We start from the raw sequence: 14,656 nt of genomic DNA on the forward strand, positions 1-14,656 counted from the left end.
GCTATGCGAGGATGATGTAAGAAGTTGAACTTTGCCATTTTAAAGGCTTTAATTAGCAAATTCCTTAAATTTTCATTCAAATATTTATAAAGAATTTATAATTTTCAAAATTGATAAAACTTTTAATTAAATTACTTGAATTTTTCATGAAGTTCTGTAGTTGTCTCATCTTTTTTATTGCTGTTTGGTTTCCTCTTATGTTCAGTTTATAGCTTCTGCTTTGGGGCTTATTATCTAAATGATTTCTTTTCTCTTTAAGATGCCTTACTACACACGATTATGGTTGATGATGTTTACGATATTGCCAAATGTTTTATGTGAAAAAGTTTATTTCTATTTGGATTATTTCTCTTTAAAGTCTCAAAATAAACTGAGAAAATTCTGCAGTGATTTTCTTTAAATTGCTTATTTTGGCGCCAAAAAAATGTTTTAATTTTTGTTATTTTTGGAATAATGAAATTCATGAAAATTAAAGATGTTTTTCTTTTGAATTACACAAAGGTCTAGGGTAGAGTGTGGAAAATGTTAAAGAAGTGCTGTTGACTTTTGTTGTCAAGTTGGTTAGAATGAGCAAAATTGATGTTTTCGAACCAAAAGTTCAAATTCAAAATTGATTCATCTTTCTTCTTTTGAATTATGCAACAATGTCTAGAACGTTTAGGTTGAGACTGTAGTACAGTAATTCTTAAGGCAAGCAATGGATCACAATTGATCCGCAGGGACCGCAAAGTAAGTAAGCAAACAAATTCTTACTCTCATACCGCTTTTAACCTAAATATATCATCGACGTCTCTATTTTTCAATCCTGTTTAAAACATGTACTTTCACGACCATCACCTTGCCAACTGAACTATGAATTCAAGCAACATAATATGACAATCCTCATTTTTCACCATGAAAATGAATCGAAATCAGTCGTCAGGGTATCATCAGGACAACTTCGCGTCTTATTGTTAATACGGCGGAGAAGCTGCATCCTAGGAAACACAATGTGTTGTTCGAGTAAGGAACTTTAGCTTCTTGAGAATGATGAGGTTTAGTTTGAATGAGTTTGAACCGTTTTAGTAAAGAATTTATTTGAATTTACATGCAATAAGCTGTTCCACCAGAAGCGTCATCTTTGCTAACTCACCATACTGTTACAGTGCTGCAAATCATCTCTCAATTCTAAATTCCAAAGTTGCCTCCAATTTCTCATGAAACAACCCAAAAGTGTCTTAAATTTTTAATGCATGATAGCTTTTTTATCCACAGAAATCACCTCTCACACATCCTTTTCACTATTTTAAAATACATTTTTCAAGAAAAACTTTTATTTGAAAAATACTAAAGAGTGAAATTAAACCAATAATTTGTGTTTCCATTGCCACCCTCTAACAATAATTCCATATAATACCACAATAAAATGTTGGAAACATTTTTGACCCTTTTTTCATATTTATTAGGAATATAAAGTTTATTTTTCACTGGTTTTTGTGTTTACCTATTCTTCATGTCTCTTTTTCTCTCGTTTTTGTGCCTTAAAATTGAAATTCCTATTCCACAATAAACACACAAAGAAAACCTTTAAAAATGTAACTTTTTTTGCTCACTTTGTTGTATAATTAGCTTGTAACAGACTTACACATCAATTACTTTTTCATATACCCACTTAATTTTCTCTATTAACTTGAAAATATGTTGTAGAATGTCGGGTTTTTTACAATAACAGAAATAGTTCACTTTTTATGGCACTATTCATCTTTAGACACAAAGTAGAACTTGCTATTCCCATTTTCTGCTTATACGTAGCACAGAAAAGCAAAAAAGTATGTCACATATGTCATCAATGAGTGAAAACAACAATATGGTAAAAGTTTCAATTTTCTTCCTCATTTTTTTGCAAAAAACAGAACTAGAAAGGTTATCGGATATACAACATCTCTTCGAATAGAATCAAATTAAAACAGAGGAATGTGAACGGAACGTGGGAAAGTGATAAAAACAGAGTATTACATTGATAATGAACTTACGTGCAGATTTACATCCAAATCACTATGACGTCGTCTCAAGCAAAATAGATTGATTGATTTGTATTAAGGAAGGAAAAATTAAGGCAAGCGAGAGTTTAATTTATGTCTAATATACACAAAAAAGAAGAGGAAAATCTGTGCGAGATGTGTGCATATATACAAACAGATTTGACACGCCGCACTGATTTTGACGAGATTTTGTGCGGTATATGTACAGAGAATGATGTGTGAATGTTTGCCAACAAAAAAAAAAAGCGAAAATTTAATGGAAATTTGTATACAAAAGTAATTTCTCGTTAGCCGGAACAAAAATAAACGTTTACTGTATAAAAACGAATAAGAAGAACTGAAATTTTTCACTTCGCGCTTTACAATTCTTTTTATTTTATTTTTAGATTGCTTCGATTGTTCAATATTTTTTTTTCTTTTTTTGAGATTGGAAAGCAAAATAGAAAAATCACAATATACTTTTAGACGCGTGTACACAGTCGACAGAAGTTACTGTGAATTTGTTTTCGCTGCCTTCTTTTCCACTTAGGAATCGTTAGTAGGCCATGACATCCAGCTTTAGAGAAGAATCTGAGATCCGAGGAGTCTCTAACTGCATCGTGGCGGCAGATTTCGATCTATTTTCACGGCGAAAAGTTCGATTCGCCGCATTGTGCTGCTTGAAGGAGTGACATTGAGTTTCAATGGTTCTTAAGATCGACACCAAGATTTGTCAGTCTCGAGATCTGTCGAGATCAAGACTTCGATGAATTCTTGGAAAGTCTCGAACTCAGTCTCCAAAATCCGTCGATATCGATACTTCGGGAAACCCTATTGAGTTCCATATGTACAACATTAATCATCACTAAACGATTCGACACCCATCATTTGAGAACAATCCCCCCTAGCTTGTTGTATATATTTTGGCTTTTTTAGAGACAACAAAAACACAGCAGAAGCAAAAAACACATAAAATAAAACAGTTTGCAATGTGTTACCAAGGCAAGTTGTTGAATATGGTAAGGAATACATCCATACATCCATAGACTGTTCGATGAATAATCAACTGCTATAAAAAATTGTATACACATATCTTTTATGAAAGAAAAATGAAATATGGGAATGAGTAGAGCGCGGATGGGTGGTAAAAAAAGGTAAAAAGGCAGTCATTCCATGTTTATGAACGGAAATTCACAAAGACAGAGAAAAACATTCTTTTTTGTTATTTTTTTTGCACAAATAAATGTTTTTTTATTATTTTTCTTCCTTTATTTTCCAATATATTGTCACTCCATGCCATAAATATAATAAATTCACATCAAATCCTACACAATACTCTATATTGATCCAATATATCTCGCTCTCCACTCTACGGTTAAGTAGATGGATATCTTGTTTATCCGTATTTGCTCAATTCATATTTTTCTTTATAGGATAGGAGACAAAAAAATATATATCTGCGGATATATAAATATTTTAAATTGGAGCATAGGATGGCTCATTAATTCTCTGTTCTGTTATCATTCTCCTGTATATCTTCATGTCACATCTCTCTCTTTGTTATCCTTTTCGATTATAAAATGCACACATCATTCAATTAATTCATGTTATGCATTGCACAATCATTTATGATTGCAATTTAAACTGAAATACGTATTATTATATTTAATATGAAAATTTTTGTCGTAATCATCCTTTAGATTTGTCAATTGATATATCTGCTGTTTCTTCTTCCCTTTTACGTTTTGCGTCAATATGCCTTTTAGCGGGGGATTAAGTAAATTTTAGGTATTTTTTTAAACATAAATGTTCAAAATTGAAGCTTTAAAGCTTGATTGTAGCTTAATTGAATATTTAAGGGCATAGGCAGTCAAATCAGCAATCAAAATAATACAGTCTTGATAATAATTGAGGTTAGTTTGATCAAACTTTCAGATCGAAGAAAAATAAATTCCTTTAAGTAAACTGGATCCAAGCCAGTGGTGGACAACCTTTTCTTATTTTATGCGGTACACCTTGGTAAACCATGACCGAAACGGCATACGATTCATGGGATCACCAATTTTTTGGCCCCATACTAGTGTGCTGCGTAACACAGGTTGCCCACCACTGATTCTTAACCTTCAAAACATCCAGTAAATTAACTAAGAAGTTATCTAAAGACAGATCCAGCTTTCGACGAACTCTAAATGCGGCAATTGGCCTTCGTGCGCCTTCGCCAAGGAACAAAGAAATAAGTAACTAAATTTTGGAAATTGCACATTGATTCCACAAATATATTCCTTCCAACCTCATTCGTATTCAAAAATAGGGAAAGTATCACGTCAATAATTCATAACTGCATTTTAAACCATAGAAACCATCAATTTTTGACAGGCATAAAATGCCCTTTTTGAAAGTTAATTTGAATATGGCTTAACACGATACATTTTTGTTGTGCACAAAGAAATGTTTTAATCAATAAGAAGGATAATACAGCTTGTTTGTAAATATATTGAATAATTTATATAGTGATATATTTATCAGTTTTGAATATATTGTTAGGGTATAATAAGTATATTAGTAAACAATTTGTGTTGAATTTAAAGTTAAGGATATTAAAGCTTTTTTTGTTAAAATATTTAAGGTAAATGAAAAAAGTTGAAGCTCATTCAAACAATGCATTGCGAGAGATAGAGAGGGAGATAGATAGATAGATAGATAGAAAGATAGGCAAAGAGCGTTTGAAAGCAAAAAGACTGGCGCGGATAGGACACTGTTCATTTATAATTTTCCAAATTATTATTCTCATGCTTATCAACCATATCAAAAGCCTCATTGATTCGAGTGTTCGTGAGCAAGAGTCGGATATTTTCCGTTGATTCGTTTGGTAGCAGTTTCAGTAATTCCATACTTGCAACGATGAGTTGTGTAAGTGATTTCCTTTTGCATTGTTCATCCTTAAGTATACTCAATTTCCTTTGTTGCTCGATTTCTGGTGAAACTTGTTGTTGTTGTTTATTATTCTCGTTTGTCGTTTGATTTTTATTGAAGGGATTTTCACGGTTCTGTTGCTGTGTCGGCGATGACGTCGATGAAATAAATGGATTGGAATTATTCGATTCCTCGTGTTGATCCTTTAAAAATATCTTTACACTTTCTTCGCTTGACGCTTTTTCAATCTTATTGATACTGTTACCGCTTGTCGAATTACATTTCTCGAATGTTGGAGATGGTAGAAAGACGTCATCATCTGTATCATAATTGTTCAGCCCATTCTCGAGCTGTTCTTGAATTTCAACCATTTTATTCTCAACAATGTTGATTTCATTTAGGAAGCTTTCCCTTTTCTTAACAATAGGCGATGATGTTTTTGCAATTTTCAAATAAAGCTCCGATACTTGATTCCATATTTCTCTCAATAGAAACAAATTTCGTACAAAAAATTCCTTCTTCTTTATGAGCCCATCACTGTTATTATTACATGAATCAATGATGTAATTTAAATCATTTGATGATAAATTTAATTTGCCAATATCATTCAAATAGGAATCGACGAGGCTCATGAAAATGATGATAAATGAACTCGTACACTGTTTGTATAGATTAGCAGCATAATCCAAATTGGATACTTTTTGAATGAGAAATTTTAAGCCTGGGCGATAATCAAATTCAATTGAACAGTTAAAATATTGACGTAGGCATCGATACAATATTTCCTTTGCACGATAACTTAAATTAAATTGTGGCTTCTTCTCAGTATTTGTTGATGTATTATATTCATAAATGACTGAATGTAATTCGGATGGTACGCATTTCAATTCCCCTAAGAGAATATTTGCAATTAACTGAAGAAGCATTTGTGATACAAGTAATCCAATCACCAAATTTCTATAAGGAATTCTCAGTACAAAATTGCCATCAGCATTTAAATTTGTATAGAGTAGGAAGGCATAGCTTCTATCCTCATTTATTATTTTTATCTCACTTATCGATTTGTTTGCCATTCCGTCTCGCTGATTTTGATTATCTAATTGAAAAACTTGCTGCGATAGTGAATAAACTCGATTAATTTCTTCCAACGTACAATCACGTCGTGCTGCGACTTTTAATGTCATAATGTCACCATAAAAGCTGTTTGAATTTTCATAAAATGCAAATGAAAGTTGACGCAATGGTGCTAAATTGATTGTTGCCGCTCGATGTATTGCTGAACATATTGTCAGCCATTGCTCTTCGTTGAAAAGGTATCCAATTGTAAAGAGGATGTGCTTGAGGCATGAAACCCCAATTCTTGAAATCGCTTCTTGAGGTTGAACAGAACATTCAATAAGAACAATAAGCATTTGCTTCAATGCAAGATTTGCGGATGTTGGAATTTTAGATAAATCCTCCTCATCGTCATGATTGTCAGCTTTAGTCTCACTCTTGTTTTTCTTTGCAGTTTTTGTTACTTGATATTGTGATTTTTCAATAAATTCCACAACCAAATCAGTCGTCATGCAGCAACAATGCTTGAAGTTTTTCTCAATTGTTGCCCAATTTTTTTGTGTTTTGTTTATATATCTCAGCCAATCTTGATTCAATGGGATAAGTAGATGATTGACACAATAAAATCCAAAGTCAAGACCTGGATTATCAAATACTGAACGGAATATTTTAAAGATAGTTTGAATAATAGGAGATTGATGTGGTAATGGACATAATATTAATGCATTAGTAAGTCCATCAAGGAGTAAGAACCAAACTTTTAATACACCACAATTGTTCTTCTCAAGTTCATCCAATTTTGTTATCGAATCCTTATCAATATGTAGTGATCTATATGATATCATAAACTGTTCATCACTAAAATTTTGTAAATGCTCATTACCAAAATATTGAAAATTATCTAACGAATTTTGCGTATTAGCATCGACAATGTGCGTATATGATATTCCTTTAATCTTATATGTTGAATGAAGATTAGGTGTATTTGGCATATTATAAAGACATCCGAGTATGGTTGAGCATCGTTCTAAAAATTTCAGCACATCATGTAAGAATTCAATGGCATTTAATTTCGGTGTTGTAGTTCCATCATTTTGTGATGTCGTTGCACTGCATGTTGTATTACTGTTGATTATATTTCCATCCTCATCATAATTACCAGTCGACGTTTCCAAATATGAAAGAAGGCATAAAATACAGTCTAAACCAGCATTAGCAAAAACTAATGTATTTTCAGTTTCAAGAAAGATTCTAAATATATCCAGTATGACACTTGATATTTGAAGTTTTTTAGTTGTTAATGTTCCAAATAATGGACGCCATCCAGATCGTATTTCTGTACGATGTGCCTCAACAATTTCCATGCAACAAGTGATAATTTGATCTTGCACATCCATATCACAATTCTGCATATTAAGAATGTTCTCAAAAGGCTTAAGCAGTGCCTCATTAAAATGAAAGTGAGGCAACTCCGATTGCTCGACAAGCAGTGCTGTAATTATATCATGTATGTATTCAATTGCACGCTTTGATATATCCCGATCTTTATGGCATGCGGCCTAAGTTGTAATTATTTCCATCCACATGATGATGACGATGATGATGTTTGTGGGTAAAAAAGAAGAGCAAAAAAGTACGGAGAAGGATTAAAATATCAATTTCCAATTTTTTTCTCTTCTTGTGCTTCATGCGTATACAAGAAAGAGCATAACATAATATATTTAGGATGAGGATAAGAGGATACTTACATCCATTAAATGTGGGCCTGAAATAGCCCATATCTTTACAATATGTAATAAGGGTCGAGAACTTCGGAAAACTTTCAAGGTAATTTCACCGACGCGATGAAGTAGAAGGGATAATGGCAACGATTGATTCTTAATTTTCCATGGACCACCTAGCCACCAAGATTTCTTTCCCTTTTTATTTGTATTACCACGATAAAGTTGCTCACGTGACGCACGGCATAGTGATTTTATAAATTGACATAAAGATGGTAAATTTAGGCGATCTGCAGCATCATTAAATAGATTATCAGCCAAATGTGAAAGGGCACATAAAACTTTTGCCGTATCAGCTTGCGTTAATATTACTGTATTCGGGTAGGCCTTTAAAATAATAGCAATGCTATTGTTTGGACTTTGTAATGGTGCTTGTAAAAAGCTATATACATCCACGCTGTAAGCAGCACAAATAAAAATAGAAAGTTAAAAATGAGTTTGCACAAAAATATTTAATATCAATTTCATTATCGTTAGTAACTTTATGTGACTCACCATGTTTCATCTTCATCGATAAAATAATTTGCAGGATTGTTCTTGTCTTTGGAGGGTGAATCATCATTTTTATTTGAATTTCCATTTGGCATATTAGCACCGGCGGATACAGAGTTTGAGCTTGAGAATAAGTCATGTTCAAGTTGCGTTACATGACGACATACTGAGAATACTGGAAGCCAGCAATCTTCACTGTAACTACCCAAATCCAAACCTTTTGTCAACACCAATTCCATTGAAAGAGCTTGTGAACTTGGAAGTTTCGGGCCTGATGTTTGACAAACATTCGTAGCAATCATGTTCAAAATCTTTCCTGCCAAATGTTGTAATTGAAGACAATTGCTTAATGTCGCAGCCTAAGGGAATTTCATTATTGTTATTAAAGCACAGTTATACAAATAAGCAACAATTATAACTTACAGCATGCAGCCCTTCTAAACTTAAAGCATAAAGTGCCGCTTCTCCTGTATTTCTTTTACGATTTGCATTTCCAACATTTAAATGTTTCTTTGAGAACTTTACAAGTTTCTTAGCTTTAGAGTCTTCCATTTCACCTAATCCAGCACTTAATATTACTACCATAGAGTCCCAACAACACGTTAACAGTCTTCTAGCCAGTTTTTTAGCAGCTTTCTGCTTTTCAGTTTCAATTTCCGCTTGATTCATATATTTTGATACAGATTGTAGTCTTTGCCATTCTGACATCATTTGAGTTGGACCAACACCCCCAGCATCACAAATCATATCAATCAATGTACAACGATTATTTACTTCTTCCATATTTAGAGATTCGAGGGGATTTGTGGCCAATATACATTGATATAATTCCCGAAGCCAAGCTGATGATAAATAAACCAATACGCCTGCATTTTGAACAGATGTCACAAATTGTTGTTCGGAGAGTGGAATGGATATCTGTCCCTAAATTATGCAAAGACATTATTCAAATAATTCATACAATAATACCATTTACTTACAATTGTTTTGTCATAATGTCCCACTCTTATCAATTGTAAGCTTAACAAGAATGTTGAATAAGTAGCTAGATAAATCCCATCAGCATTGATTGCCGTCAAATTGTAATCGAAATCTGATATATTTAAGCTATTTTGATGACATATGTTTGATGAAAATTCTTGAATTTCGGAATCAATTTCAATTGAGCTGTGAAGTTTTAATAGCTTTGGAACAAGTTGTATTCTTACAATTTTAGCAAATTCCTTGGCGTGTTTTCTATCAGTCTCACCGTCAATTTTTGCATCATTAAAATGTGAATAAAGCCAGTTAGCTTCAGCCTTTGATTGTTCATCAGATGATTCACCATCTTCAGGCCCTTCTGTCTCTCCACTTCCCATTGATACTTGATCCAATTCTTGATTTGGTGTTGGATGTCCATCTTCATTATCAGAATCAGATGGATCAAATCGACTGTGCTTTAATTCAGCTACAGCATCACGATAGTCTCGTGGCAAACGAATTAATGATTGATAAGTTAGTGGCCCGTGATAATCAGCATCTTTTAAATTTGCATATCGATGATTTATAGCTTCTGCAACTTGATCACTTACAATTGTTTCTACATCTCCTGTACATAATGTTTGAAGACTTGACAAGAGTGCCACTAAGCTTTCGATACTTGCATGAAGCGACTCATCTGAGCCAAATGTTGAATAAGTACTGACAGCACATTCTTCCATTGAATCAATAATTAAACGAAACAATTCCATATCATCCGATACACTTTGATTCTTGTCATAATGTAGTATGACAGATAAATCAATCAAACGTTGAGGACTCTTGAAAGCATCACGAACACATCTTAATGGTTCGGCACGGTTTTGTGGCAATGGGAGGAGAAGCATGCGATGAAATAGAGCTTCTAAAACAGGTCTCAAACTACCTTGAGCTCCAGCAATACGAAGTAGTTGTATAGCAGTAAGGTAGACGCATCTTGCTTCAGGACCATCAAGACCAGGACGAGTAAAGAATCCTCGATTCTCACTTTCAATCATGTGAATTGCATCCTTGTATGAAAACTTTTTGTCAATATTTACTCTCCCCGGTGAGCCAAGTGCTGCAGCTAAGTTTGGAAAGAATGTTTTCCATAAAAATGCCGTAAAATGCGGAGAGCTATGCACGTCATTCGGTAGAGAAGACGTTAATGTTAATATACTTTCTATAAAGAATAATGAGCTATGTTGTTTCTTCGGCGTCGAGGTATTTCCTGGTTCTATAAGTTTGCTGCATAACCATTGCATCACCGGTATGACCTCATTATATATTGTTGCAGTTGCGACTAAATTACTGCATGCAGGTGCCGTCTTTTCATTCATTTTCATCAATTCATCAGCTTCGTCTTTTAAAAAGCAACAAAATGTTCGAAGACATTGACTTGCTGCTGCTAATGCTGATGCTTTCACCGAACGTGTTCCATATTCCCAAAACTCATGACAGCGTGATAGAACTTCAATTAATAACCGTCCGTTTAATGTCACATTTGAAGAGCATGCCATTGATAAAAATAACCTTAATACATTCACAATTGTTTCCTCACTACTCGTGCATGAAATTCCATTTGTGGACCGAAGTAATTGAGCTGGCAACCAAAAATTGTCATCTTCTGGTTCGAGTCCAATAAAAAATCGTTCATCACGTATTAAACGCTAGAAATGTCATCAAGCGATGATTTTTATTGTTGTTCGGTTAAGGAACAAGGCAGGCGATGAATAAAGAGACAGAAAAAAGAGGAAAATTTTTTGATGACGTCATTAAAATGATACCAAATTTATGTTTTGCATCCTTACGTGCATGCCATTTAATCCTAATGTTATTAAATTTTTCTTATGGCTATCTAACGTCATTTTCAGTGCTATGAAGCAGACACTTCTCAATTCATGCGGAACATCCCGATTCATACCATGCTGCCTGTACAACTTATCTAAATCATAAATTCATGGGGAAAAAATATTACGATACTTATGAATAATTCATTGGGGTATGAATGTATTTTCGGCATTAAGTGTTGAAAGTAAGGATTCGTAACTTCTAATCTATAACTTTTTTAGGTCCCTAATATCAATTTGGGAATTAAAGATTAGAAGCTGGATAGCCTTTTGTCAATAAAAATATATCCATATGTTATCCATACCATAAGCAATTTGTGTTGCATTCTTCAAATTTTGATGCTGCTTTCCCGAGGCTTCTTTAATGATACTTTGTAAAACATCCTCCATTTCTGCGTGCATAGATATATTAAGATAAAGATATTAAGTATGTGAAAATTTTATAGGATATTAAGGAATTGGAGAATAGACGGAAATCTTTGCGGAAATTTTATGACTCATTTTTGGATATAAAAATTGATATTCACAAGCCGTATCTTTTTTTCTTATTCCATTAATAATTTCGAGTTGGATGGAGCTTATTTAATAAGTATTAATTATTAAAATATGTTTTGAGTCATAAAACAAAAAAAAAGTCTGTCAATTTTCATGTCTATTTTCCACAAATTTTGGAACTGATATCCACTGTACTCCATGTATTTCCAATGATACTCACTGTTATCTATCAACTTCTACTAATTTTGTTTAACTTTATCAATTTTATAGCTTAAAATTTAGAAAAATATTTTAGCGACGAAGTTTCTCACCAAAATAACTGCCATCTTTTTACCAAGTGTAGGAGAAGAAAAATTTTAGCGATTGCGCATTAATACTGATAAAATCGATAGCATGAATCATAACATAACTTGCTTATATTGCTTATGTTTGTAAACAAAGACCAACAAGTAGCGTCGTGTTACTATAGAAACGGTTGAAAATGTTTGACACATGGCCTGAAAGCATGACTATCCACGTGTATAAACAGAAAAATCATATGTTTTTTATGTATTCGGCTGACTAATACATTGGAAGTTCCGCATGTAAAATAAAGTTTTTCTTTTTAAAGTTCAATAGCAGTAATTTATCAAAACATTTCCATTCACAGTTTACGTTGTGTACATAATGTACATGGAACAGCTTCTGTTGTTTACTTCTAGTTGGAAATTAATTTCTCATTAATCTTTCGAGCATGAAAAGTAATTTATTGAATAATTATACATTTGTCTTGACAAATTTTAAGCTAATATAAATAAACATCAAGCAATTAACATGAACACCAAGCACGTAAATGCTGACTAGAAGAATTTTGATAATACAAGTGATACATTATTACAATGTAGCTTCAAACATGTCCACAAGTCGTTTAATTTCCTTTATTCTCACCGAAAGTTGTTCTGCTTTGTGCATTGATTTTGAGATTTCTTCAGTTTTAGCCATCACACTATACATATTCTTGATATTTCCATCAATGATGTCTGTTAATTTATTAACAGATGTCTTGTACACTTCGACATTATCGGATGTGATTGCTGATATGGAATGTAGCAGGTTTGATAAATTCTCAGTCAAGTTGTCCACATTTGCAGCTAGATACTGAGCTTCAATTTCGAGATCACTTAAAACATTTGAATCTAGTTGTGGGGGAAGTGATGATGACAATTGTTTTGGTAATGTACTGAATGGCTGAGGTTGACTGGACGATATTGGCGATGATATTTTGATTTTGTACTCCAAGTCATCAGCAACATAGTGCTTCATATTATTGTCATCTACTGTAACTGGAAATTTAAAAAACTTATTAATATTGCATGTTAAAATCGATGAAAATCATCATAACTTACATTCTAAGTTATCATAATCGTCAATTATATCTTCACCGACTGTTAGTTATTATGGAATTATAGGATACGCTTGTTAGTAAAAATATGACCATAGACCAAAAATATATTAAGACTTACCGTCCATTTTCTCATAATTTTGGTTCCCAATAGCATTAGAGATCTCTCCATAAGATGTAGACATGATGTCTCTCTGAAGGAATGGATTATTTCTACTGGATGATGGAATTTCCTAAAAGAATAAAAAGAAAAATTAGATTTTCATAACAAAGTAATCATGTTATCGATATTCTACCTTTGGTTGAGTTTCTTCATTGTTCTCCATGGCTAGATCTATTGCTATAAATGACTATGAATGTTGATAAAGTCTTAAATATTCCGTTAATTAAGTTAAAAACAATTTTTTTTATTATTGTTGATTCAGAAAATTTTTTATTACAAAAAACATTAACGCTAACTTCAAGTGATACAATACGCAATTCAAAAAAATGTCTACCGTTGATAATTGTTAAATTAAATATTTGGTATTATGCACTAACTAAGTGTTAATGAACATTACGCATAAACTTAAATGTTATTGACGAAATTCTCAAAAAAAATTCCACTCTTAAACGAGATTATTCCTATTTTTAATGGTTGCTAAATCTTACAGTAAACAAGAATTGTTCAAATTGGCACGGTACTTATTATTAAATTAAATAAAGTCTATTAGCACTACCCTATTTATTAGCTTATTCAATATAATCTCAGTGAAATATTTTTCTAGGTACATCCTTTTGGATTTTATTTCTAATGACCAAGTGTCTAAGTGTTCTATCTAAAACACATGAACTACAACACTCAGGATAGCTAGTAACATTTTTGGTTCCTAGAACTGATTGACCTCTTAATACTGTATTTGATACATTCTCTTAGTAATAAACATATTTACAGAATTTATTTGAACGTAATCAACAGCTTAATGGGTGGTATAAAATATTTTTATCTATATAAGTCACTCATCGTGCTTATTTTTCTTTATTGTCTAAAGATAATGATATGCCATTGTCCGATTAATCTGTTTTAATGATATACCGGAATCAAATATTGTGTAGATTAACCCTGCACATAACTTGGCACTTTAAAGTTATAGAAAATAACTCTGAGGAAGATAATAAGAATCATGAATTAATAAAATAATAAATTTGAGTGACGTTTGATTGATTAATTACTTTTTTACGTCCTTCTTTAATACATCCTCAGCATCAATTACGATTCCTAGTTTTAATAAAGAAAATACGCAGTAAGGCACACAAACTTTTTAAAAATATTATTAAATTTTACTTCTTCGATTTGGTTTTTCCGATTTTTTACGTGATGCCACCCTTTTCTGATTTACTGTGAATGGAAATTGTGGTGACGGTGTTGGTATAGCTAACACAAAACATTCTAGTAGCACCAGAAACATAATAACACTTAAGAGCACAGTTGTGAATTTCATGACTGAATTATTCTTAATCACTTCCAAAAAAACTTGAACTTTTTCACACAAATTGTCAAAAATTATTAAAATGATTATTTTCTCAAGTGGGGCTTATATACAGATCAGAATCAATTAGCACAGTGAATTCTTAATATTTGATCAAGTGTTTATTGTTGAAGGCCGTCCAAATATTTACAATTCCAATTCTGAAACACATTTTTCCAAGAGT

The 14,656-nt window shown here is 32.5% G+C and overlaps 2 protein-coding genes across 3 annotated transcripts; both read right to left on the bottom strand.

Annotated features, from left to right (window-relative positions):
* Positions 1-3,238: 3,238 nt before the first annotated feature.
* On the bottom strand, positions 3,239-11,910 carry LOC139089908 (brefeldin A-inhibited guanine nucleotide-exchange protein 3). Its single transcript, XM_070639547.1, has 8 exons — positions 11,804-11,910; positions 11,394-11,480; positions 11,050-11,183; positions 9,223-10,908; positions 8,666-9,166; positions 8,246-8,601; positions 7,718-8,147; positions 3,239-7,528 (listed from the first exon to the last, which is right to left on the bottom strand). The coding sequence occupies exons 2-8, from the start codon at positions 11,476-11,478 to the stop codon at positions 4,760-4,762; spliced, it is 5,961 nt and encodes a 1,986-aa protein (XP_070495648.1). The 5' UTR covers positions 11,479-11,480; positions 11,804-11,910; the 3' UTR covers positions 3,239-4,759.
* A 398-nt stretch (positions 11,911-12,308) lies between these two features.
* On the bottom strand, positions 12,309-14,494 carry BORCS6 (BLOC-1 related complex subunit 6). 2 transcript variants are annotated; one of them, XM_070639611.1, is made up of 6 exons: positions 14,289-14,494; positions 14,177-14,222; positions 13,261-14,106; positions 13,086-13,197; positions 12,969-13,007; positions 12,309-12,905 (listed from the first exon to the last, which is right to left on the bottom strand). In XM_070639611.1, exons 3-6 carry the CDS (start codon positions 13,288-13,290, stop codon positions 12,457-12,459), a joined length of 630 nt encoding a protein of 209 aa, XP_070495712.1. In that variant the 5' UTR covers positions 13,291-14,106; positions 14,177-14,222; positions 14,289-14,494; the 3' UTR covers positions 12,309-12,456. The 2 variants fall into 2 exon arrangements, with proteins under 2 accessions (XP_070495712.1, XP_070495713.1); XM_070639612.1 differs by lacking the exon at positions 12,969-13,007.
* Positions 14,495-14,656: the final 162 nt, after the last annotated feature.

Source organism: Chironomus tepperi, unplaced genomic scaffold (genome assembly GCF_022539635.2).
Source record: "Chironomus tepperi strain 1889 unplaced genomic scaffold, CSIRO-AGI_Ctep_v1 contig_196, whole genome shotgun sequence".
Classification (NCBI taxonomy): Eukaryota; Metazoa; Arthropoda; class Insecta; order Diptera; family Chironomidae; genus Chironomus; species Chironomus tepperi.

Bases quoted from the DNA above. Each gene is read 5' to 3' on its own strand.
- LOC139089908 (XM_070639547.1), bottom strand. From the start codon at position 11,478: ATGGAGGATGTTTTACAAAGTATCATTAAAGAAGCCTCGGGAAAGCAG. The intron at 10,909-11,049 runs GTAAGGATGCAA...TGACATTTCTAG, and splicing joins TAGGATTAAATGGCATGCAC to CGTTTAATACGTGATGAACG. The intron at 8,148-8,245 runs GTGAGTCACATA...TGCTGCTTACAG, and splicing joins ATCGATGAAGATGAAACATG to CGTGGATGTATATAGCTTTT.
- BORCS6 (XM_070639611.1), bottom strand. From the start codon at position 13,290: ATGGAGAACAATGAAGAAACTCAACCAAAG. The intron at 13,198-13,260 runs GTAGAATATCGA...TTATTCTTTTAG, and splicing joins ATGAAGAAACTCAACCAAAG to GAAATTCCATCATCCAGTAG. The intron at 13,008-13,085 runs GTAAGTCTTAAT...AATAACTAACAG, and splicing joins AAATTATGAGAAAATGGACG to TCGGTGAAGATATAATTGAC.